This window comes from Onychostruthus taczanowskii, unplaced genomic scaffold (genome assembly GCF_017590055.1).
Source record: "Onychostruthus taczanowskii isolate IOZ18803 unplaced genomic scaffold, ASM1759005v1 scaffold84, whole genome shotgun sequence".
NCBI classification, from domain to species: Eukaryota; Metazoa; Chordata; class Aves; order Passeriformes; family Passeridae; genus Onychostruthus; species Onychostruthus taczanowskii.
Window position 1 is genome coordinate 185,220 of NW_024506332.1, and position 26,753 is coordinate 211,972.

Here is a 26,753-nt window from a genome sequence, read left to right on the forward strand (position 1 = left end):
TCATCCCTGGAAGTGTCCAAGGCCAGGTTGGAGCAAGCTGGTCCTGCCCACCCGGATGAGCTTTAATGTCCCTTCCAAACCAAACCATTCCTTCTCCAGAAGTAAAAGCCCTTACAATCACCAGGGGGAAATAACCAGGATTAATGGATTAATTCTCTGTATATATACTAAACACTTCTCATGAGAGGAAATAAAACCCAACAGTTTTCCTGTTCCCATCCCACAGACCAATGGCAAAAGGATACTAAAACTTCTGTCTGTGATTTCTAGGTGCCACAGGTTGATCCGCAGGTCGTCTGCAGACAGGTACGTTTCATAGTCACTATTGATGGAGATGGAATTGATGTGATATGTGTGGGCATTGGCAAATATCCTTCGTGGGCTGGCTTCCACCATGAGGTCCATAGGCCTGAACACTGGCACCTGCAACACACAGAGCAGGGCAAGAGTGAGATCCAAACCTACCACAGACATCAGCACTGCTCAGCACAGTCCTTCAACATCCCGAGCTGGACGAAATATCTTAAAAGTCAGTATTTCTGCCAAATGACATCAAAGCAAAGATTAAGTTAATGATGTGAGGGGCACTTCATCCCAGAGCCATGGGCTGGGAGAGGAGGAATTAGCTGATTGTGAGCTACTCACCCGTAGTGTTGTAACTGTAGTAGGATCCCTATACCGTCCATCCTCCTCCTTTAAATTATAACCCTCAGGTCTTTTGTCCCTTTCACTGATTTTCCATAACTTTATTGTTTTATCTGCAATGAAACAGCCACAGTTTAAAATGAGAGCTGTGGAGAGACACCAGTCATCACTGCTGATGCCTTCAAACAAGACAAGGCCGCCCACGTGCACCAAAAAAGACAAAAATGCTGCTTGGGGAAAACAAGACAAGATAAAATGCATTAAAAAACCTCCTCCACAATTTGTTCTTTTATAAGAGTTAGGGCAAGTTTCAGTCAGGACAGAGATTGCTACGAATGACTAATGTAAGCTCTGACACAGGGACTCACATGGACTGTAAAGCAACTAAATCCCAAATACCCCAACCCCGTACTAGGGACACCTGTGCCCAGGAAGACAGAACCACATCCCCAGATCCCTGTAGTTAAACCCTGCTTGATTCCAGCCTTTTGGAGAGGATTAGACCAAATCCTAACAGTAAACCTACATAACAACATGTTATGGTGTAAAATACTTACCATTTGTAGACAATAAAAACTGAGCAGCATTTTTCTGGGGTAACCACCTAATTTTGTTGATCTTCTCTTCAATTTCTAAACTTTTCAAGTAGTCAAACTCTGGTTCATGGCTTTGAAAGGTACTGTAAACATTGTATTCTCCCCTACTGTGAGACTGGGTTTTGTTCTAAAAAGAGAATCAAATGATCAAGACATGTATACAGTGTACACTGGGGTACAACCTGCTTGATTTTCATGATCCTGTCAACCAAATAAAATGAGCATCATCTCTGTTGCAAGAAATTTATTAAAGTTTCTATTATTTTGGCTAAGAAAACATCAGAGAAGAGACAGTTTATGCAGCAGCTGAAGTTTCCAGAAACTCCCCAAAGAATGTGAATAACATCTCCAACAAGTTTTCATGTTAGTGTTGAGCAGCTGAACAAACAAATATTTTACCTAAATATTTTATTAAAAAAAACCAAAACAAATCCAAAAAAACCCAAAAACAAAACAACCCCAAACAAAAAAAAAAAAAAAAAAAAAAAAAACCCAAAAAAAAAAACAAAAAACAAAACAAAACCCATCAGAGAAGAGACAGTTTATGCAGCAGCTGAAGTTTCCAGAAACTCCCCAAAGAATGTGAATAACATCTCCAACAAGTTTTCATGTTAGTGTTGAGCAGCTGAACAAACAAATATTTTACCTAAATATTTTATTAAAAAAAACCAAAACAAATCCAAAAAACCCAAAAAAAAGAAAAAAAAACCCCAAAAAAAAAAAAAAAAAAAAAAAAAAAAAAAAAAAAAAAAAAAAAAAACAAAAAAACCCCAAAAAAACAAACCAAAAACCAAACTACAACTTCTTTCATCTTTAATTTTTCCACCTTTGCTGTTTGAAGGGAATATTCCCTTCCCCTGCAACACAGACACACAAATGGCAAATCTACTCTGTGAGTACATTCAGCTTTCCAGGCACACTATGGAATCCCACATGGCACCTCTAAATTTATACCAGCAGCTCCACTATTCTGGTTTATAATGTCCAAGTCCCCTGAGAGCTTCTGAACTGTTTAAGCAGCTTTTCATTCCTCATTCTAGAAGGGCAAAAAGCTCATCACCTCTGCTCTGGCATTAGAGTCACCCCTGCAGTTACCTGTCCAGGTGGAAATGTCTGCAAAACTGAAAAATTTGCACAATTCCTCTTTCCAAAAGCTATATCTTAGGCACCAAAATATCGTACTGCGTGGACTGAACCTTGAATTTCATCCACTGGGTACAGAAAATTAGATCCATTTCTGGTGCAGTATTCCCCATGTTCACCTGCAGTGGTTTTAAATTTTGTGATTTATTCCTGTCCCACCCACTCCAGAGATTGCACCATCAGATGTCTTTGCTGTGATATGTTCCTGGCTGGGGACTTCATTCCTTCCTTCTCTGGTGTCTCATGTCCATGGGCTCATTTAATGCCTTAGTACCTCACCAAAACACATCTGATACAACCCTTGCTGGCCCACATTTGTCACATTCCTTACATCATTTTCTCATGCTTCATACCCTGAGAACAGGCAGGAACTCTTACACTTCAAAATAAGCTGGGGGTGGGGAAGGGACAAGGAGGCAAGATGCTTAGAAATCACATTTAGCACCAGAATTCTGTAGCACACCTGTCCCTTACACTGCTTTTCCCACCCTGGAGAATGGAAGGGACTTTGTTCTAAGCCTCAGTCAGAACTAACAAGTGAAGCTGGGTCACTGCAAGGAACAACTTGGAAAGGAAATCTATTGTACTGTAGGAAATGCCTTAGGAAGTAGGGAACTTTCCTTCAATTCCAGACTTACCATAACAACTGAGGCTTAAATATTCTATGAGTGTATTCTAGTAAAACTTTACAGGACCAGAATAATACATAAACCCAGTAATATGTGAAATCCACCCTTGGGATAAAATCAAAATTCAAACTATCAGTCTCATGGTGCTCAAAGGAAAACAAAAAATTCCAAACTAGGAGAGGTGTTGGCCCAATGTGCCTGATGTTAAATTCCAATTTAGGTAATTGCACTGTGCCTACGCAAATTCCTGCTCAGTTTCTGTGAGACGCAGTATTCACTTCCTGCCCGGCACTGAGCTGATGTCACCGGCTGCCACATTCCAGCCCGGAGGTGGCAGCAGTTTGGCAGTGGGTGAAGCCACACAGGTTTGCACAGCTCCTCACACAGCCCTTGTCAGTGTTTCTCTTCCTGCAGGCGTGGCCTGCAAAGCTCTCCAGTGCAGTGAGGCAGAAAGGGGCACAGAATTCCAAATAAAACACTTATCTTTTATACACTTCCATACATAAAATCTGCTCTAGACGGTTTGTTGGAACAACCAACTACCAATGCATCAGGGAGCTAAGTCCCTAAACACAAATCATTCCCTAAATACAGAGAAGTCAAAAAGTGCCCAAAACAATTCTGTGGAATTTCATGACAACCCAGGTGTTCTTCCTACCCCTGGATCCCAGCTCCTAAGGATGTGAGCACGGATTATGCTCCAAAAACCAAGGAGTCATTTAAACACAGCTCACCTGAGAGCTGGCAAGGAACTTCTGCAACTTTAAGCTACACAAGAGGATTCTTAAAAGCATCAATCTACAACTCAAGAATTAAAAGTAACAAAGAAATAAAAGGAATACAATAAAAAGCCACAAAACACCCCAAGAGCTGGTGCCACACAGCCCCACTAGATGTCCCCACTGACCGAGGGGAGCTGCTGGCACAGGGACAGTGCCTCGCCCACAGATCAGCCCCCTGCTCTGGGAGCCAGAAATCCCCAGCTTGGGGAGTTTTAGAACAGAAATTGAAGGAGAAACTAAACAGAAACTAACAGTGGCATCTCCAGGCAGTGAGGTGGCATCTCCCTGAAATCCATTCCAAGCACAGCAACTTCCAAGTGCAGCCTCAGTTAAAATCGGGCACTGCAGCTCAGCTGCCCACTGCCGTGCAGGTACAGCCCAAAGACCAAAAAGCAAGGATAAAGGGAGAAAAGACCTCTGCTGTGGGGATTCTGTGGTTTTACTCCACTGGTACCAGAGTGCAAAAGGACATCTGAGGTCACAGTCACACAATTAATTAAGGGCAACTTTTAATATCCCCGTTTACAGTGAAATCTGAAATCATCATCACAGCCAGGAAGACTCATTGTATAAGAACCAACTTCAGCTCCCCCAAGGGTCTTCTGTGTCCTACCCCTTTTTGGTTTTCACTTTCAACATTCTTTAGACCACAACCAAAGACTGTTTAAAATAACTTCTATCACAAAGTTCTCATTAAATTTCAGTATTGTAATCACTTATCACACAGGCACGCACTTTGTGTAAGGGGTTTCATAAAAACATGCTCCTTGTCTTTAAAAACAGAATAGAAAGAACATGTAATACAGTGTAATTAGACAGCACTCACCTCCTGCTCCTGTTGAAAGATGACAACTCTCCCTCCCTTGTCTCCTGTTGCTAACAACTCTCCAGAATGGTTAAATTCTACTGTAGAAATTATATCCGCTGCAGAACAAAAATAAATCCCACAGATTAATCATTCTTCTAAATACCAAGTGGCCAAGAAAGCCATGATTAAAAAAAATCCAAACCATTAAAAAAAATCATACTTAAGTTAAAGGACATCTATAAAATGCAAATAGAAGTTTCTTCCAAAAAGAACAGTAGTTTTTTAAGCTGTACATTTGAGAAGCATTTATAGATCACCATGCCAGAGCTACAAGCATGGTGTTGTGCATTATTTTTTTCTTAAAGGTTTAATATCCTCAACCTCTTAAAACTGATTTTTCTACTCTGACTCTACTTTAGAGAATACAGACTGTACCTTCCTAGAGCAACTGTGTACCTTTATTTTCTCAGTTTTTCCTAATGTATGATTTAGATACAATCATTATCCGTATGACCTCAAAGCACCAAAGCACCTGGTTTTTTTGGTTTTTTTTTTCCCAGTACACATTTGATAACTTAAAGGCTAGAGATATGACCTCAAAGCACCAAAGCACCTCTGGTTTGTTTTTTTTTCCCAGTACACATTTGATAACTTAAAGGCTAGAGGTATTAGGGGAGAAAAGTTCAGATATCCATGTTTAAGGAATGCAAGGAATAAACAGCTGCAAAAAACCTCAACAGTCTCCCAAACACCCGAGTACCTCTTCTGGGTGAAGAAGGTTTACATTATCAATAGTGTTTTGATGGGGAGTGCTAGAATTAAATTGTGAAGATCCACTGACAAGAATAGTAATCCCTAGTATCAAACTGAGCTGTTCTTGCATCAGATAGGACAAATTACAACTTAGGCTCAAACCCACCCATTCAAATTTCCAAAGGTACAAATGCTCCCTGGACTCCAAATAGTTGAATCAGAAGCCAAACCATTTTTGAAACACCAAATTGAAACACAACTCTATAAATCTAATTTTCTGCTGGAGAAACTACTTGAGAGTTTTACACCCACAAGTCTTAAGTCCATTTCACTTTCATGCCAGTCAGCTGTAGATAAACAGTATTTTCTGTGGGATGGTTTCTTATTCTCCATTGCATTCATAACATTTTAGACTTAAACATGATCAATGCCTGCTTGACTTAGAGCCAAACACCAGCTCCACAGAGTTTTGTATTCTTCAGCACAAACTGCCCTAGAGATCTCCCCACCAACCTCCCTGCCACTGTCACCTGGCACTGCTTATACTGGAATGTCTCCAAATAGAGTTAAGGACAGAAATACAACCTCAGCCTGTACCTCGCTGAGCCAGGATCCAGATCACACACAAAAAAATCCCTTTCATTCCAGTGCTCATCATTTTTTCATCCCAGAAGACAGCAGTTACTTCAGACAGTCATTCTCCTACTTCTGACCAAGTTTAAGTGATTTATCTCACAACTGTAAGGCTTAAGATGCAAACCACTGAGCTGCAGATGTGGTATTTAATAGGAACCTCTCCCAGGTGAACGGGGCACAGAGATAAGAAACAACTCACTAACGTGCAGAAAGAGAGGTGCAAACCAAGCAGTCCAATTTTGACTTTTTCACACAATGCAAAGCACATGGTTGTACTCCTCCAACAGGAGAAGACCTTAAAAAGTATCAATTAATTGAAGAAAAACACACTAATATATCTCAGCAGTGAGAAGTACACAGAATAATTACTATTGAGAAAAACAAAGACTTAACACTGAGCTCTGACAGTCTCAAAACTGGTATAGACAACACAGTGAATCCAATGTGTCCATGTATGTGGAAAGAGAAGAGCAGGGAAAAAATTGCCTTAGAAGTCTCATATATCTGAGAACAGATGGATAAATTAATCAAAGTACTTATTTGGTGGAAGTCGCTGGAAAGTTTAGAACAGGTAGCAATACCAGCCAGAAAAACTTCAGCAATACCAGCCAGAAAATTTTTTTCCTAGGTCTAATGCTGTATATTCTATTTAATAATAATACAAATCTCACACAGCAGAAAGACAACCACTTTTCTGGAGATCCAAGACATTCTTGCCTTTTTTTTTTTAAATTTTCAGGAGAATCCAAGCTTTCTCCCAGTGATTTCCAAGCTGATACAGACCCTGCTTTATCACAGTCTCGAGTGCACAAACTTTCAGCACCCATATCCCACACCTCCAAGGAGTCCAGCAGGCTCAGGCAATGGTGAGAAGCTACTGAAAACTCTCCAGTGCTTGACTGACACCATGCAGATCATTCCAAGTACTGGATCAGTTTTAAACTAAAACCAAATACGTTCCTTAGCAGTAATTGTAATGGAAAAATATTAATTTGTTTTAAAACTCATCAGATACATCAATAAATCCAATGTGCCTTCCACAGTGTAATCTTGGACTGTTCCCTCTTCAACAGCAAAAAAACGGTGCTAAAAACATGACAGAAAAAAAGTGATTTCTACTTAAGTAATCCCAAACCAGGGCCAAGATACAGATTTTACAAAGAAATCTGTACTAGAAAGCAAACCCAGTAAGGTCCTCTTTGGAATTCCACATTGCCATACCTGGAAGAGGCAGACACCAGAGCACTGGTGCTGACCTCGGTGGATTTAAAGGTGTTGGAGAAATGGCAGAGGAGCTTTTCAACCTCCCCAGTGCCTGATTTGCTTGTGGATTCTCATCTGTGTTAACATCCTCATTGCCCAAAACACGTACCCATCTTATCCTTCCTTTTCCTAATGACAATTGTAATTCCTCGATGATTTTAGCCCTTCAGCACCACAAGAGAGTATCCCCAAACTGTGGTGTTTTCCCTCCTCTCCCTAGGTGGGAGCCTGCAAACACAGAGCTGCTCCTGCTGGCCACACGCTGGGAAATGACCCCTTCCCAGTGCCAGGAGCCCTTGGAAGGGATAGTTAAGGGAGAAGCAGATGTGTAGTGCCCTACTGTCACCACACTGATGACTGCTGGAAATAGGATGCATTCCAGTGCCCTTTTCTTCCAGCACAATGTCAGAGATAAATAACCACTGACCCCTGATGTGATACCCAAACCCCTCCTAGGCCACAGTGTTATCTGTCACACCGTAAGCTGGAGATTTGTCTTCTCCTCCCCTCAAGCATCTCAGGACATCTCTGACACCAAGCTGCAGTGTGACATTGCCAGTGCTGAGGGTCTGAAACACTACATGGCAGCATCAATCACAAGAGATGAACACACATTTGTGACAAAGACAAAAATCAGGACAGCAGGGTACACCTGCATTCCTGCAGGGCACCTGCAATACCAGTACCAAGTGAACCAGGTTTCTCCTTGCATAACTTGGAACCAAGAATTCAGAGGTTATTACATCATTTACAAGTGTTTCTCTGCACAGATCTATACACTTGTCCTTTAGTTCCATTCAATATCCCTTCACAGATACTTACTGTTGTAGAAACACTTCTGAGACAGCTAAATGCTTTCAAATAATGTTTTTAGTGACCTGAAAGCAAAGGGGTCGTGGGGTGGGAATCACCTACATAACCTGTAATCTATTTATCAATGAAAATGTTCTGCAAAACACTGAGCAAACACTGTGGAAACACAGAGCTGCTGCACAGTTGTATCTCCACCTCAGAGATATAAAACTCTATAGTCAAACCAAGCCACTGACCACAAAAATGTCAAACTAAAGAGAGGTTTTGGTCCCTGATCCATCAGCACACGGAGACAGGGCAGAGTCTGCCTCCCCCAGAGCCATCCAAAGCTTCCTACAGCTGTCCCAGATCCAGCAGCTACAATCTGGCAAAGCTTTCCTCTCCTTCTGCACATCATCTTTATTTTCACAACCTGCTTTAAGTTTTTAAGATCCAATGAGACATCTTCACTTTTCAAGCGCTCGAACAAAAATCAAAACCACCAGCAAGATCTGGACACTTGACTGGATTCAAGCAGGACTAAATTCTTCCACAGCAGATATGGAGACAGAAACTGGAGGAGCAATTAAAAAAAAAAAATCAAAGCATGGTGTTTGACAGGGAATAGGCAAACGATAAAACACATCTCAGAGCTTCAGGTAAGGCTCTGAGGCCACTGGGCCAGTGCACTGGAAAGAGAACCAGCTCAAATTAAAAAAGAACAATAAAGGAATCCAACAGATCTCAAGTGCCTTTTCCCCTGTTAAAAGGAGAGTTTGGAACAAGAAAAACTCAGTGACAAATACTTAAACACACTTTCACACTCTGGGGCCCTCCACATGTTGCAGTGAATGCAGAACATGTGCACTGTCACCATCAAGTTTTCTAAAACTTTAAAGAAAGGATTGTGGTGAAGTTTTACCAATGTCCAAATGTCTATGGAAAAAGGGAATAAACCAGCTTCATCAATCCAAACCAGCAAAAGAAAACCATAATCCAATGACTTCATTCCAGAAGGCCCATCACAAACCTGAAAAGCAATTCTGTATTAACTTTGTTTCCAATAATATAATAAAGAGGATTTTATTAGTAGAGAAGAGGCTATCTGTTTTAATGTTCCATGAACTTTATATAAACTCTGCCTAGAAAACATGCTTGGTAGGCAAAACATGTCACCTACTCTGCAGCAGCGAGTCAATCATGGCAGGAACAAAGAGAGTCTTTATTTCACCAGACCCAAAAGGTTTCTGTGCAAGTTTTTGGTATCACGTTGATCTGCTGCCTAAGCAGAGAGCAAGTGAATCAGAGTGTTTACACAAGTGGAGCAATCTCTTGATGTTTCCAAGAACTGAACAAAGAATTGTAACATTTAAAAAGCATTTTTAAATTATTTAGGAAGCATTGTTTATATACCTTCCCAGTGGCTCAAAACACCATTTCTGGAATTTTCCAAAGGAGCAACTCAAAATAATCTTAAACAAGATTATAAAAATCCATATAGCAGAGCAGATTATTTACAGGTTGGCAATTCTGTCCTGGCAAGTGAAAACTGAATTTGCCGACCTAACATGGAGACCACGTCCTCAGTTTATCAGCCTGGAAAAGCTATTTTCATGAAACTAAACAGTTTCTGAAGTATCCAAGGATACTTCAGAAACGGTCTCAAAAGAAAAACATTAAGAAAGCAACTTTTAGGATTAGTATTATAATCCATGGAAGCTCAAACAGCCTCAAACTGAGGAAGCAGCAGAGGAGTGGATAAACATAATGGGAGATAAAGGCAATGAAATATTTGATTTGATGCACAATTGCTGAATATGCCTGAGCCATTCTTCCTAGAGAGAGCAAGAGTATCTGTCCAGGAGAACCTGCAGACATTAAGTGTCTGGAAATCACTTGTGGGGTGTTTGATCCTTTCAATCCAGGGTGAGGCAAACCTCCCTGTTTCAAACTACTGAACAGATGGAACTTCCAGAAACTCCAGCTCAAGTCACAGCTAATGACAGAAATTTATGGCTTTTGATTGGACTTTCTTGTCTCCAATAATGGTTTTGTTTTGGAATTATATACTTCATCATTGGGAAAATACCCCAATCAAACAATGAAAGACACTGGAGAGGAAACAAAAGTTCTTCCAAAGCTTCAAATATTTTAAGCAGCCGCACAATACACTGAGTCATCCCACCAACACCCCACTGTTTGTGATTTGGATTTACTCCTTTATCCAGAGCCCTGATATATTGTGTATTTATTTCTGAAGGTAGATAGTGAGGTGTTAATCCCAAAGTGAACAGGAAGGCTGTTTAAAGGAGGTTAAGGCAGGGTGACCGACCACATGTCTGTGTGCAGAGGAGGGCTCCCAACACAGGGTACCACAACTTCACACCCCAGGAAAAGAGTGAGAGAAAAATGCCACGCACTGTTTAGTGCTGGTGGTGTAAAAGAAAACACCCTCTGCATTCCAGCCTCATCCCTAATTTAAGTCTGTGGAGAGGGGGAGGGGAACACAAGGATTGTATGCTCTAAAGTTACCATGACCTGTTTTACTATTGACTTCATTTCCCTCTTCTTCATTCACTTGCCTGAAGGATTCCCTGCATTCATTCCGGCTCCCTGAAGTGGCTAGGTAACAAATCCAAAGGCAGTTGGGAGAAGGCATTCTTACTGTTCAATTTACTACTTGAGACTCATTCCAAAAGTCCTTTAAATAGATCTCTTCTCTACTAGAGAGGGCATTAAAAATGCATTAATTCCTTAAAATATGGGGACAGGAAGAAATGCACATAGAAATAGAAAAGCCAGAAAGGGGTTATTGCCCTTGTGGCAAAAATCCTCCCTCTGTGCCATGCATCTCCGCCAAAGTCAGCTGGTTCCTTGTTCTCTCCCAAGTACCAGTTCTGGAATTTGGCAGCACAAAGCTGCCCTCCTTCCCAGGGAGGGGAATTTGTCTGATGGCCAACTCGCTTCTCAGTGCTGTTGGCCGTGCCGGGGCAGACACAAACACAGGAGCCCCGGGTGCAGCTCCAGCAGACAGTGATCAGGCTGGGTTTTGCTTTGCAAACCTGGGAGCTGTACAGAGAGGAGGAAGATTTACAGAGTGCTCCCTGGCCTGCACATTCACTCCAAGTGAGTGAACTCACTTGGACAGGCCTGGGAGGCTGAAAATTAAAAACGTGACCATGACGAAGTCATCATTTTCCTGCTGATGCTGAAAGCACGTAGTGCTGTTTGGTGAAGATGCACTTCAGCGCTGAGACTCACCCAGTCCTATTCACATCCCTACCCACACGTAGCATACACAATGTACCAGTGGCCAAACAGGGAATACACACAGTATTCCACAGCATAAGTTACTCACCTAAGTAAAATAATCAAACAGAAACCTTGTCAAGCAGGCCTAAGCCACCATAACTTCGCTCTAATTTCTTGGACTCCTCTATATTCCTGTTTCTTTTCTTTTATTCACCCTTTCTTCTCCCTTTCCTTCTCCAACTTTGCCAAACCTTTGAGGAAAGATACACTAGGGAAGTTCTAGTTCAACAATGAATTCAACTTTGGATTAGAAAGCCATTATTATTATTCATTATTATTGCTACTACACATTTAATTTTTAACTTTTTATTTAGCTCCCTAAAGTAAAAGTTGATACTGCCTGATTAAGTTTTTCCTGTTACTTCCTAAGTCACCTTAGCATGCCCCATGCCTGCCCTGCTCACTGTGGGCTCCCAGGTAAGCAGGACTCTACTCTTGCACAGCAAAGCACAGCTCAGTGTGGCACATCCTCCTGACATCACTCTTTGTGCTGTCAAATCCATGTACCAGCAATGACAGCAAGAACACTCTGTTATCCCCAGCCTTCAGAAGCAGGAGCTGGAATTAGTCACTTTTGTTAATGGGAGGTGGAACTGGAGACAAGGGAAAGAATCAGCACTCCAACACTCCACGGGATTTGTGTGTATTAGGACAGCTTAGAACTTACAGCTGCATTTGTAACACTTAGATACTCTAGAGATAATACTCAAGTACAAACAATGTTGTTTTGGTGGTTTTGCAAATTCATGCAAATAACTTTTGTTAAGCGTCATGGCTTCCTAGAAAACACAACAGCAAACTTCCATCCCTTCCCACGGCAGGAACAGTGGCACCAGCCCCAGTCTTGTTGCCAGTAGTTTTATGTAAGGCCAGTAATGCTCCTAAACAGCTTTACTGGGCTCAGCACTCAGAGCAGAGCAACTCCAAATCCATCTGTCCCATGCACCAGAAGCTGCTCCTCCCTGCAAAGCCAAAGTGAGAGGATGGCATTGGAGCTGCAGAGAACAGGATTATCACAGAAGTGACTCAAAAGCTTCTACAAGCTGGGACAGGAACAAATATGTAGATCAAGTGTTTTACAAGGTAAGAGTAAAGCAGAGAACAGAATCACCATCTGCTAATCTCTCATCTGGAACAGCAGCTTCTTATGCATCCAGAAATCTTTATGGGATCTTGAGTTAACTGTGGCATCAAAGTAATAGCCTCATTTAAAGAGAATTCACAGAAAGCACAATCTATGGTCAACATTACAATCCAGGTCTGACAGGCAACAGCACACTGGATGTTTTAACTCTTGTGTTTGTCACACATTTGTGCCTCACTTGGGCAACTGCTTCAACATCTCTGCTCAGGGCAAGTTTCCACCACTAAAACTACCATTATTTTTCCCCACAGTCCATTCCTGGACCAAGGCAAGAGACCAGCAAAGAACTGTGCAAACCTAGCAACTCTCAGAAGGAGCAGAAATCACTGCAGGGAACACTTATAATCATCTTCAACAGACACTGCCACCACCTCAAACTTCTGTGGGCAACGGTAACACATTTCATTTCTGTTAAACAATTTGTATTTTGCTAAGCCAACAAAGTTCACTAAGACTGAGCTGAAGGCATCACATGAGCAAATTTGCTGTGGGGGAAAGCAAGGAACACACTCGGGAGCAACCACATCTCCAGCTAGCACAGCTGGATTTACAAAGGCCATTGAGCCCACACCCAAAATGCCAATTAACTGCATTTCTGTCTACAGCCTCCATGAGGTTCCATCTACAACAAGGCCAGAATCTAGCTTTGCTAGAACAGAAAGAAAAACTTATTTAGAGCTCAGACCCCTGGCTTCCTGTCTCCATCTATAGTAGGAAACTCAAGTCTCCAGTGCACAGGACTCCAAGACACCTGTGGTGGCAGGGAAGAAGAAACAGAGATGACAAACGGCAGCACGTCAAAGCACTCTGAAAACAGATGTGTCAGATACTGATGTGTCCCTGCTTCCTACCACTGAAAATGACATAAAATTGCTCTTAAATTTTATCTTTGTGAAAAGAAAGCATTCACACTGAAAAATAATACCATAAGCTTTAGGAAGGAACTTTTACACCTTAAATTGATTTAGAGCTGTGATCCACTGTGCAACACCTGTACCACGCTCACTGCAACCACCTGGCTGTGGGTTTTATTTCTGCTCACCAAGTCTGGCACTGCACTCTGTAACTCCTTTCAAGCCAGCTTCACAACAAACCTACAGAAGAAAGAAACCCTAGGGGGCTAGGATTTCTTATCAGGAAACAGTCCTGAAATGGCCTCTTGAAACCATTTCATCTGATGAGAGATTTTAATAGTTTTGGAGTTTTTAACCCCTAACAAGTTTTTATTAGTAAGTGTTTCAAAAATGACTGTGAAAAATCCTCTCACAACAACAGCAGACAGAAGAATGCTCTCTCTATACCAACACATGCAAAGCTGTTTGGTTTCTGGATAGAAACCATTAACCCTCATCATGCTGATTAATTGCTTTCCATTTTTAAACTTTAAGACGTGACTGCAGTTCCCTTCAGAACACATGCACAGATCAAGAGGAAAATTCCCTCCTTCTACCAAGCAAAAAAGTATCAACTGAATGAATTTAGTTCAAAAGATGCTGCAAACCAGAGCTCCCAGTACTTGCCCCTTGGCTGGACATGATCTAGTTGGGAGAACAGAAGAAGGCACAAGCAGCCTGATCACATGCAGAGAAGCAGGAAAATAAATACATTTACAACAGACCAGACAAATAAACACCCCAAAAAACTCCTGCTATCTGGGCTGCCCACACCCAGACACTGCATATTTAACAGGTAAAGGTTAACCTGGGTCCAGCAGTAGTTGCTGTGGAAAACATAACACCTTGGAATCAGCAAAGCAGGAGTGTGGCCCTCGCTGCAGTTCCCAAGTCCTTGGGAGCTGCCTCCACCTCTGAGGATGTATTTTACAGGTACACTCAAGGTACACCCTACAGTCCTTCCCATCCTGGAATTGAGGGGGTGTGTGTCTGAAGCTTCTTCCAGAGATCCACAACTCTGGGAGATCACTGCTGTCCCAGTGACTCCATGTGAACACTACTGCAAAGTGGGGACATTACCAGTTCAAGACAGAACCATTTTTCAACTCTACATGAGCTACATCAGCTTGAAAATACTCCAAACTCAATAATAAAGGATTATTTAATACCTGACAAGAATTCCCTGGAGGCTCTAAAGGCATCTTCTGCCCAGAAACCACTCAGAGCAGTTACAGCACTCTGTAAAAGGCAGCTCAACCTCGAGATGGGCTGAGGCACCACTCCATTATTTCACTTTATCCTAATAGTTTCTAGTCTTTGCAAGAGGCCTCCAAGTTTTCATTCCAGGAATAAATGTGATTAGGAAAACAACAACCAAGTCAATTCCCTCTTTTAAATCTTCATTACACAAGTGCTGAGTTTTTCCCCCAAAGAATACCCTAAATAATGTATTCAAACAGGGGATTCCACCTTACATCATTAGCACTGCAAATATATTTAGGAAGGTAACAGAAATACACATACACATGGAACATTTTGCTGGGGACAAAGAGCAAGTGATGAGCATTTAGTTCACATGTCTTAATAAACATGCTTCCCAAACTCAAATATTCCTTCAAATATGGCAGGAAGTGCCTATTTGCTTTTCCTATTCATACTAATTCAGGTCTATTGTTGGCTGAAACAAAGGTCTTTCAACCTGCATAAACCGTTCCCAGGACATTTGACACCAGTTTATTAATATCATAAACAGGAGAGGCTGGAGTGGCAGAAATCCAGCCCCACTCCTGGTACCCAGCTGAAATCACCTCAGAAAGGACGGTGTTTCACAGTTTGTGGAATTACAACATTTATCCAGGACCAGGAACAACCAGTTGAAGGTCACAGCATCTCATTGAGCCTCTTCTTTGCAGCTACTGCAATATTACAGAATAATAATAAATTTTTTTTAAAGGGCTCAATCTGTTCACAAGCTTTCCTCCTTCCAAGCAGAATTGTTCTGCTTTTAAACAAAAAAGTAATAAGCAGTAAATCCAGCGTTTCAGCATTTTTAAATACCAGGCACCTGTTTGATGGAAAAGCTACTGTGGGGTTCAGTTTCCTAACCTCACAAAATTCAGCTGCTGAGAGCAACCAGCTCCTGAAGCTTAAATCTATTTTCAGGCAGGGAAGAGGAAAAGAAGAGTGGCCCTCCTACTGAAGATGTGTCACACTCAGTGTTGCATCAATTCCCTTTCAATTACAGTGAAAACTCCTCTTCACTCACAGTCTAGGATTACCAAAAAAAGACTGGGAACAGTAGTTATCCAGAGGTTAGATAACAGCACAATCGGAGGCTGTGCACCCTAAGTGCTCCATGAGAAATTAGGAGTTTGACAGGAAAATAACAGACACACAAAATATAAAAAATACCCTACCTAAGCAACATTTGTGTTAAAACCCTAAATGCACTATAATGCTTAAGTCACTTTGTTTCATAACATCATCTGCCATAAAATCCATCTGACATCCTGTGTACCTGGCCTAGGTTTGCTTGTGCCCTGCTGCTACCACAGGCCACGTCAATTACACTTAATCTGGAGAGATTGTGTCCCTGTTTTGATGCAAAGCAGCCCAGAACCTCAAGCTTCCATCAAGTGCTACAGAATTCTGGGAACCAACAAAGTTTCTAACAGTCCACAAGAGCCAAACCTTCCTGAAATGCACTGAAAAAAATGAGCATGCATGTGTTCTTTGGTGCTGCAGCAATAAAACTCCACCTAAAAGCAAATTTATTTTATCCCCAAGTGAAACATTTCCTAGAAGGCAAGAACATGAAATCTATGGTTTGTTTTAAGGGGGACTGGCAGTCTCAGGGTACTCTGCTTCTCCAGTTTTGAACAGAGATAAAACATTAGGTATTACTGCAACGTAGAGATAATTTGGCTAAGTTACACAAGAAACAGCTTCCTTTCCTTGGAATTTTCCTGTTTCAACCACGCCTTATCCCTTTCAGCAAAGTAGCTGCACTAAGTGCTGTACACAATCCATACCAGCTCTAGTTCTTTCAGAAACACTTTCAGCTACCAAAACCTACACTGATTTCTGAGGCAAAGATGACAGAATGGTTTAGTTATATTTGTATTGTGCAGAATTTCGTTTGGGAGTTACTCATAATTTCTGTCCTTTGTACAACTGCATACAGATCATACATATCTAATTATAGTAGAACAAAATTAACTCCAGCAGGAACCAACTTCATGCCCACAACTGCTTCATTTGAGATCCCCTCAGGTGCCTGAATGTTCTATCACTATCACTCACAAAACTGGGACTTGCTGAGCAATAGAAGGAGAATTGAGACAAAAAAACTTTTAAATAACAGATTTGATGATTTATCCTCTAACACAGCATTTGCCTGGTTTTAAAACTCTGGTACTTTACTTGTTCCAACATCTTTTCTGCCTGCAGTGCTTTAACTTACAACCTACCATTAATAAAGTTGCAGCAAAACTGCATATTTCCAAGAGGGTAACAACTCAATTTTAACACTGTTGAAGACAAAAATTCATGTTTACTGATTTTCCAGAATAAGCTTCACACTGAAACAAAGAAATTAAATGTCTCTTTATGACATTTGTGAGCTGTAGAAAACACCCTTGCAGACCAGGAGATTAAGTGCATCCTAGGAATCTATAAAGATTCAGGAGACCCCCAACTCCACCTCAAGGCACCACTCCCTGGAAAACCTGTATGCACAGAGCTAAGTCACAGTTCATTCTCTCAAGGCTCCTCAGGGTTTATCCACAATGCTCACACAAGTGCTCCATAATTCTCCTAAGACATGCTTTGAAATGCAAGTTACACAGAGTATAGGGATTCCCCAAAACACATCAGAAGTATTTGACTGAGTCTCATTGAAGCTTTAAAGCTTTATTTCTTCTCTCTGTGATAAATATGTTGGGAATGTATCTCTTTTGCAAACCCAGGCTAATTACCCCTTGGTAGCACTAGGGCTTTGCTGGACTGCAGAGCTGCTTTATTTGTACTTCCCAGTTTCTCAGGGAGCTGCTCTCAATGTGCCTACAAAGAATGAAAAAGAATGTTCATGAAACAAAAAAATGTGAACCAAGCTCACAAATACCACCTAGGCCTTCAAAAAGAAAAAGGAGTCAGCAGTTCAGCTGTTCTTCCCACCAAGAAAGATGGAGAGGGACTATTTACAAAGGCCTGGAGAGGCAGGACAAGAAGGAACAGGTTCAAACTGAAAGAGGGTGGGTCAAGATGGGATATTGGCAATAAATTCCTCCTTGTGAGGTTGGTAAGGGGCTGAGATTGAATTCCCAAGGAAGCTGTGGCTGCCCCAGATCTAGAAGTGCTCAAGGTCAGGCTGGACAGGGCTCAGAGCACCCTGGGATAGTGGAAGATGTCCCTGCCCATGGCAGGCAGTGGCACTGGATGGGCTTTAAGATACCTTCCAATCCAAACCATTCCAGGAGATTCTGTGACTCCAAGTTATCCCCAGTTATCAGCACAAAGTCAGTGCCCCAGAGCGGATTTCCATTCCAGCCTTGCTGCACCCCCACCCACAGTGCAGGTGCTCCTTCAGCAGAGACAACTTCAGACATAGCCAAGGCTCTGTGAAGATCTCAGAGACCCTTCTGAGACTGCTCAGTGGCCACAGCCAAAGGTTTTTAATGAACATCCAAGGGAGCAGTAGGTACAGCTGAGGGGTTTGCCTTGAGACAGTGTCCTAAAGCTCTCCTGGTCTCAGTGACCCCATCCTCACTCTCACACCTGATAAAACACATTTCCTCTGATAACCAGGGCTCGAGGACACTTCAGAGTCCCCACTCTGAGCAGGGATTTCTCAAATGCCAAAGTTATTTTTATACACTTTGATTGCTTTTAAAAGGGGATTTATTCTTTCTTAGGAAAAAAGTTTATGAGCAACAGGACCAGCAGAGAATCAGCCCTGTGACCCAGGAAGTATTTATTCACCTCTTTTCTAATTCACAGAGTGTTTACAAGTTTCTCCTCAAGACTACAAATGACTCAAGACAGCTTACACCAATTATAACAGAATTGTCTATAAAATACTACTGTATTACTTATTCAAGTGGGTGTTTACCTGCACAGCACTGGAAAATATAGCCCATTTCCTAGTGCAGGTATTCATTCACATAACAAACATCCAATCAGCATAAATTTTAATGTCTGTTCATGGGAAGAATAAATAATTTTATTTTCAACTTGTATTTACTTGAACCCTAACCTAATGCTTAGTTATTACCTAATAGATTTTATTTAAAAAATCCAGAAAGAGAATCGACTTGCTTCTGCTCATATTTATTAATTTTTATTATCCTTTTTTCCCCTATGCTCAAGATAGGTGATTTGTGAGTTCTTGGATCTAATTTGATTGGTAATTATTTCATTTTTAATTCCTGCTGACAGCCTCTACCTAACCCCATAGAAAAATTCCTCACATCCACCATGATATCTACCCTGAAGTACACACTAATAACAGGCTAAACAGTCCCTCAGCAGACCTTACTTCTGATCTTTCCAGGGTTTGTGTTCCCAAGTAGTACAGAGCTATTTATGGAAAAATCTCTGCTGGAATCACAGCCAGAATTTCAATAGGCTGCACAGCACAGTGCAGTCAGGAGCTGCTGGTCTGTTTGCAAATAACAATATATTTGGAAATAACATACTGGGCCATTGTTCTGCACATAGAGAAAAGAAGCCTTCAGGCAATGCCTTTCTTGTCACTGAGAAAGCTACAGACAGAGCTCTGCAATAGCTTCATTTTCTCTTTTTGCTGAAGCCAATCCAGAACACATACCGCAGGTTAAAATTTAGTAATAGTATTATTACAGAAAAAATAATACTTTAGCAATGCCTTTCAAAATCAGAACTCTGTGACTCGGTGTGCATTCTTCTTGTAGAGATAAAAAAACAACTCTTCAAAACTACCCTGCTGTTTCAGACTCTTCTAACACATTCTTTGACCAAAGGATTTATTTCAGGTGCAAAGCTCAGGCCAAACATTTGGAGGCCTTTAATCTTTGGTGTGTAGAATGCAGGAGGCTGTTGTGGCTCAGACAATGCATGAAGTGCCTCCTTCTAAGCAAGAAAAATGAAGTCAGAAATTCCTCTTGCCTCCCAGAAAGGCAGGGAGGGAGGGCAGGAGAAAGGGCTGCTCTCCAGCTGGATTTCAGGCAGCCTGCCGGGGAGCACAGGGCCTGTGAAGGTCACAAGTACAACTGAAGTTTCCAGCTGAGATAAATACACAGCTCTACGAAGTGACTGGAAAATCAAAATTTCTGATTACTTCCCTCACTCTGGTCACTCATTCAGCTATCAGTCCCTTTTAATACCTAATGCCTCTTTAGTGGCACTTGGAACTTAAAGAACAGTCTTCCTTTGCCCAGTGGCCTTTTCTTCCCCTGCCCTACCTCCCTCCAACCCCCAACTTGGCAAGTGTTTTCCTGTGTTTCTATTCTGGCCCAAGCATACATGCCTCAGCCTCTTTTAAAAAATCATTATTAAACAGAAGCCAATTCTAATTTCTGGCCTGGACTTTGAGAACCCTAACACATGGAATCTTGACAACTCCAAGGCATATTTATAACACCTCTTAAAATTATATATATAGTCTACTAATCAAAGCAAAATACCAACCTTTATTTTTAAGTGTTTGTTTCAAATATGTCTGTTTATAGATCAGGACCTTTTCTGTGGGTTTTGGAAGAGTTGTATAACAGATATATATAAAAATTGTTTATATATGTTGTACGTATGTTTGATATATAAAAAGGAGAGAGTATTTTGGTAGTGTTACCAAGGATGTCAAAGATCATTACAAAAAAACTATCAAAGGCTTTGGAACCTTATTTTAGGGAACACCACACAGGTCTCACAAGTAGGGAAAATAAAGCAGGGAAGGGTTAAAATTACTCCAAAGAAAACAACTGCAGATAATTACTTCCAGTTATCTCCATTTCTAGTTTTCCACCAGTCTCCCCACCATGTCCTGGGATAATGGCATTTAAATTTAAACTTTTAAGTTGGCAAAAAGTAAAAGAGTAGTAAGAGCTCTGTAAGAAAATGGACCTCAGACCAAATACCCTGGTTAGAACAAACATGAATTGGAAGATGCCAAACAACTTCCAGCTGAATGCAACATAAAACCCCTGGAAAAAGAAGTTCATATATACATTAAAAAGTTTATGGGCACAAAGAAAAGCTTATCTTGAGAACTCCTTCAGAAGGACAGTGAGCAAGCAGCAGGAAGGAAATCAGGACACAACCCTACCAAGACATTTTTCTAACACAGATGTGCTCCTAACCAGGGTGGAGAAACACCTTGCACCAGTGCTGCACCATGACCTGGTTGCACAGTTGTTGATGCCAATTCAGAACCAGCACAATGATGAGCATCCTCCAGAAACAGGCAGATGTTTGGTACTCCCAGGCTTGGCATGAGCTTCCTCAGGTCACACCAAGCAAAAGCACCCCAAGCTCCAGGGAGCCAACAACCTCATGTGCAGACAAAATCCAAGGGATATTGTTTTGTTCCAAAGGCTCTTTGTATTCCTCCTGCCCTTTCCTCTGAGGCATCTCATTACTGGGAGACACAAATGAGCTGGGTTAAGCACAGCACGTGTCCTGCTGCAGGAACACAGCCCTGCTGTCAGCTCCTGCTGCTTTCCAGAGCAGGTTACCGCTTCCAGAAGGATCTGGAATAAAATTAAAGACCCTAGATACTTAACATCCCCACCACCCCCCCCCCCAAAAAAAAAAAAAAAAAAAAAAGTGTAAGATTTAGCTTAAACAAACAAAGAAATAAAACTATACCAAAACAATGACATGAACCTGTGAGGAGAACTGACTGAAAAAAAGGCAGAAGGATTATACAGAAAGTTTTAAACTTCTGGGCAAAAAGCCATTCCTGCCAGTTCCACATTCCAGTAAAACAGCTTATGAATGTTTGACTACTACCTCTATAAACAGTGACATTTTCTCACTGCTGGGCTATATAATGAACACTGTAGGCTTCAACTTCAACTGCTGTTTGTTCATACTGATCTATGAAAAGAAATGTCCTCAAATACAAATCTCAGTGCACTGAAAGTTGAGTTTTCATGTGAAAGGCAGACTATGAACAAGCAGGGATCAACTGTGAATGTGACAAGGCTGAGAAGGAGGCTGAACTGCTCCCAATTCCATAGTTTCTCAAGTTGCCTTAGAACCATTATCAACTCTCCAAGAGAAGCAATCCATCCTTCCACCTCTCATCCCATTCCTGCAGAACTACCACCTATCCCACCACAAATATTTGCTAAAAGTTGGACAAATTAGGTCTGGAGAAGCTAATGTGGAATAAAATTTATCCAAAAGGAATCCAAGAGATGTAATTTTCATTTGGGTTGGTTTCCCCAAGTGACCAGCCTGGAACTCAGGGATCACCTGGCTCAGCTCAAGGCAGTGACAGGCAGAGGCACCAGGAAGGACCATTTTTCTCAGGAGCAGCAGCTACTTGAAGTGACAACAAACCTACAGGCAGGCTGTGGTGTAATTTGAATTCTAATTCCTCTTCCCACATCAAGGTCACACTTCAAAACAAGCCAAACAGGGTAATCATTAAAAAATAATCTAAATTTTTCTTTATTATCGCCAATATTTCTATATATTATTCCCTACTCAATGCACCAAGAGCGGTACCAGAAAAATCAGGGGTTTGTTGGGTGATTCCACTGGAAAAAAGCCCAAGAACTCTCAAACAACTGTCTTTGAGAGTCATTGTAATTTTATGAAAGCCAAAGCTTTATTTTCATATGTAGTTCTTGTCCAGTGGACCAATTCACTTCCAAGTCATTTGAAAATAAAGCAAGACCTTCAGTCTACATTTATAAGCACTATACACAAACATAGCTCATGACTTCTCAAATCATCATTTAACAATAGCACAAACGACAGCTAAAATAACTGCTTTTAAGGAGCAAAGAATGGCCACTGAAATACTTTTTATAGTCACTGAAAAAAAAAGGGAAAATACAATTACTGGCATTCAAGAAACAAGAATATACTAGAAATGACACCGTATTTACCATATTCTAAATAAGCAACTATAATATGAAGTGTCAATTACCTTAACTGTTCCTTAATTATCTTTTCTCAGGTTCTCAAAACCAGAGTGCCAAACCAGTATGTTTGGAGCTCTCATTATTCCCAGAGTATTGATTTGAGAACTACAATTGAAAAAGCAAAGGGAAACATTTCCACACGAAACGTCTTCTATATATTTGGGAAAATCAATCTTTCTTACAACGCAACTCTTTTAAACCCTTTTTTCCTGACCCTAAAATTTTCTTCCAAAATTAGATGCAAACAGAACTGCCTCAGGGGCTTCACATGTGACCTAAATATGCTGGTTCCCTTCATGGTGCTATCACTTGTGGATCGCTGAGAGGAAAATACATTTTGATAAAGAATGGCTGACCAAATTAATAGCTTCTCCTCCAGTGCCTAACAAAAGGGTGATAAGTTAGGAGAGAAAAGAGAGAAGCTTCCAGCCACTTCTGTTTCTCTCACTGGATTACAACTATGCAGAGAAGCCTCAAAGAACTGCTTTCAGTAATATCAGCTCACAGCAGCAGAACCTGATGGTGGGTACTTAATTTCAAAGAAAATTAAAAACCCAAAATCTTCCAGTCACTAAAAACCCAGGCAACAGCACCCTCATGGAACACTGCCTGCTGCCCAGAGCAGAGTTCCACAGCAGGCCTGTGTGGGAAGCCAGAAAGTGAGCAACGCTATATTCAATTACAGAAATCCTGCTATGTAAAATTATTAATAAGAGTGCACACACAAGGTATCAGTATTTTACCCCTTAAGGCCCCTTTTTATGCTTTCCCCATTTTCAAAGGCATAGAGGAAGACAATGTCCCATCTATTTGCACTTTACTGACACACTGACCTCACAAAAAGCAGCATGTAGTTGGTGCATGTTGCAAGAGCATAACTGAGCTGTGGGAATATAACAAAGCTATAATTACATGTGTTCCACTCAAGTTTAAAGCTTAGCAAAATGTCCCTGCATTGTTATTTTGACTGCAAGATCTACCACTGCTTCTTGAAAGAGATTACTCCAATTTGGTTGGGATTAATAAATACTTCCTGTATTTATCTGCTTTCATCTTCACTGGAACAGGGTAACTGTTCACATTCACAACCTAAACATCAACCCAAGCCAAGGCTTTTTACTCCTCTCAATAACTTCTTTGAGTGCAAACCTCAGTGTGATTACTGAACACTGATTGGTTCTGCTAAACTTTTCACTCCATACTAAAAATACTGTAGACACAGTTATGGTGCTGCATACTACGGAGCATTGAAAACAGGAAAAAAGGCCTGAAAAATACCCTTAAGGCACTTATTAAAACATCTTCTAGAATGAAATTATTGTGGGAGCACAGTGTTTCCTACAGATGAAAGGACAAACTGCAGCCTTAACTCGGTACCATCAGTAATTGATGTTTTTGCTCCATGAGGCACACGCAGAGCAGATTTAATTGCATACACACTTTAACACCAGCTAAAACAAAGGCAGACTAATTCTGCAGCATTTAATGCAAGACAATACATCAATTTAAGTGAAGATGAAACCCCGAAGAAGAGATCCATTTTTCAAATCCTATTAAGACTGATAAGACACGACAAGAGAAGATTATCATTTGTCAGATTATCTTTTTAAAGTGCTTTACAATAAAGCAATCAGTAATAACCCACCTCCCATTCAATTGGTATTATTTCCTACAACAACTTCAAAGAAACTAACTGCACTGATACTAACAAGCTAATTTTACTAACAGAGCCCGAAACATCACTGAACAAATCCCATTTCCACAGACTGCTTGTGTGGACACAGCAGAAAACCCGCTCCATGTGCACTATAAAAAATCCATCACAAAACAATTCTGATACTCTAACACTGACTTTATTGCTGGCCTGCAGATAGCACATGTTCAAAGTATGGATCTTGAACCGCAAAGGTTTAAAGTCCTTTTTAGCAGCTGATTTTACCCTTCATAGCAGCAGAGCACTCGGGGATCAATCAGGGTCCTGCACTGCCTTCATGTAAAGTCCTACAAAGAGACCAATCTTCTTCCAGAGTTCCTCCTGCTCCTCTGAGCCACTTGGATCACTCTCCACACTGGGATAAGCACATGCAGAGCTCTGAGAATCACATCAGGGTTCAATTCAGCCGAAAAATAATCCAGTGAAAAACCATGATTTTACCAATTTTTCAGCTGGATCAGCTTCCCCAACAAGTTCACTGTCCTCTTAGGTGAACACCCGTGCCAGCGAGTGGGAAGGAGTGCCTCTTTAAGCAGAAATGCTGCCAAACATGCAGCTGTGGCCTAAATAGGCAAGTCAGGGAGAACAGAAAAAAGGGAGGGGGAGGAAAACCCAGACAGTACAGCTTGGAACACCCAGCTTTTAACTCTTCCTTCAGCTCTGCATCCACTGGGAGCTTTAGTCTTCATTTTAGCTCTTCAAAAATAAATCCTGTGAAGCTACAGCTACCAAAGAACCCCCTTCCTACAGCAGAAATAGCCAAACCAGAAGCATTTAGGTAGCACCTATAAAATGAAAAGCTAAGAAGTTTCACAAAGCTGATCCAGAGCTGTAATCCATCTAGACTGCTGCTGATAGCCTAGCTTGCACTCATGTGTGCTGTGGAGTCTGATGGCTTGATCACTCTAGCAGTGCATTTCCAACACAAAAGCCTTCTTTATAACGACTTTTTAATTTAAGACAAAGATTCCAAGAACAGCAATGCCCCACAGAAAGGACAGAAAAATCCCTGACTGACAAGCTGAAGTGCCCCAGCTTCCAAACCCATGCAAGAAAGAGGACTGAATTACCTCTGGGGAGCTGAACAGTCACTGCCTATTTATCTGTCTGCTAAATGCTCTTTGTTTTGGGGGACTGCACACTTTAAATGTGCACTCCAGTCCATCCAGAGCAGCAGTTCCTTGAACACAGTAGCCCATTTCTCTCTCCAGATACAGACATTCTCTGAACAGCTGAAGAGCTCAAATACAGAAGCAGACTCAGGAATACAGAACAGGATATAATCTTGGGTCTTTTTTTTTCCCCCATCTACAGCATATTTCAAACTAGCTCTTAAAAACAAACCTATTACTAGGCCTTGCTCCTTGTAAATGATGTTACCTCATGAGCATAGAGAACATAACCACAGCCCTCAAAAGCCAAAATTAGCTTCCCTCCCACAACTATATCCCAATCTTTCCTCAGCAATATTATTGCAACCTCACTGTCACTCTTATTTCTCTGAGTTTTTTCTCCTCTCCAATTCCATCAATCCTCATTAAAAAAAACGAACAAAAAAAAGAAACAAAAACCCCCTAACCAAACAAACAAACAAAAAAAAAACCCCTAAAACAAAACAAACAAAAAACCCCCTAACCCCACAACCAAACCAACAAAAGAACCCACAGATTGTAGTAAACAACCTTTTTATAACCATCCTTATTCCTGCCTTCACTTCTCTTTATTCAGAAGTAACACTTTTCATGCATTCAAGACAAACTACCATTGCTGAAGCAACACCAGTCCCCACTGCTGCTCTGCAATTCTGAAACCTGTCAAAAATAACTATCAAACTACATTTGACAGACACAACACACCTAGAACCAAACACAGAAAGCATTTCTGAACCAGGGAAATGTCCAATTTTGTTTCCATCTTTTAACACACACAAGCCATGGACAAAAATTTATCTGTTCATCACCTTCAGTCTAAAACAGACACCGCCATGTTTGGCTCTAAGAAGAGACATGAAGCAAATCATAGATAATTAACAAAGTATCACAGAAAGGTTAAGCATTAAGCATAAATAAAGTCAGTAATCAGCAACCACAGCAGATATTCAGATGCTTCTTTCAGAGTCAATTTGAGCACGAAACAGTTAAACTTGTCCACGATGAGCAGTAATCACTCAGGGTTAAAGCTTAGGGCATAAGTTCCTGGATCCCAGCCTTGGACCTGGACTATCAGACTTTCACATATCTTTGAATTACACCTGAAAGAACACTGAGAGCCGCCTGACTCTTCTCCTTCTGCTGAGCAATTAAACAAATTGACTAAATTTGTTCTGAAGTACAAACTCACTCCATTAAGCAAGTGTGTAGTTTTCAGAGGCAGTTTAAACTCACAACTCTTAGCTGCTCCCAACTGCAGCTGCTATTATGTCACATTCTGAAAAACAGCAAAAGAGTATAACCAACAAAACTGCTCCTGCAAATCTTTGTAATCCTTTTCTAGAATCATTCCCATAAAGGAA

The 26,753-nt window shown here is 41.1% G+C and overlaps 1 protein-coding gene across 1 annotated transcript in view; it reads right to left on the reverse strand.

Moving 5' to 3' along the window:
- The window catches only part of PPP2R2A (protein phosphatase 2 regulatory subunit Balpha), a 36,395-nt gene that overhangs the window by 3,648 nt on the left and 5,994 nt on the right, over positions 1-26,753 (reverse strand). Inside the window, exons 3-6 of the mRNA XM_041424822.1 lie at positions 4,622-4,719; positions 1,203-1,368; positions 646-758; positions 246-423 (exon numbers count right to left, since the gene is read on the reverse strand). Coding sequence (XP_041280756.1) covers positions 246-423; positions 646-758; positions 1,203-1,368; positions 4,622-4,719 — 555 coding nt within the window. The remainder of the gene's footprint in view (positions 1-245; positions 424-645; positions 759-1,202; positions 1,369-4,621; positions 4,720-26,753) is intronic.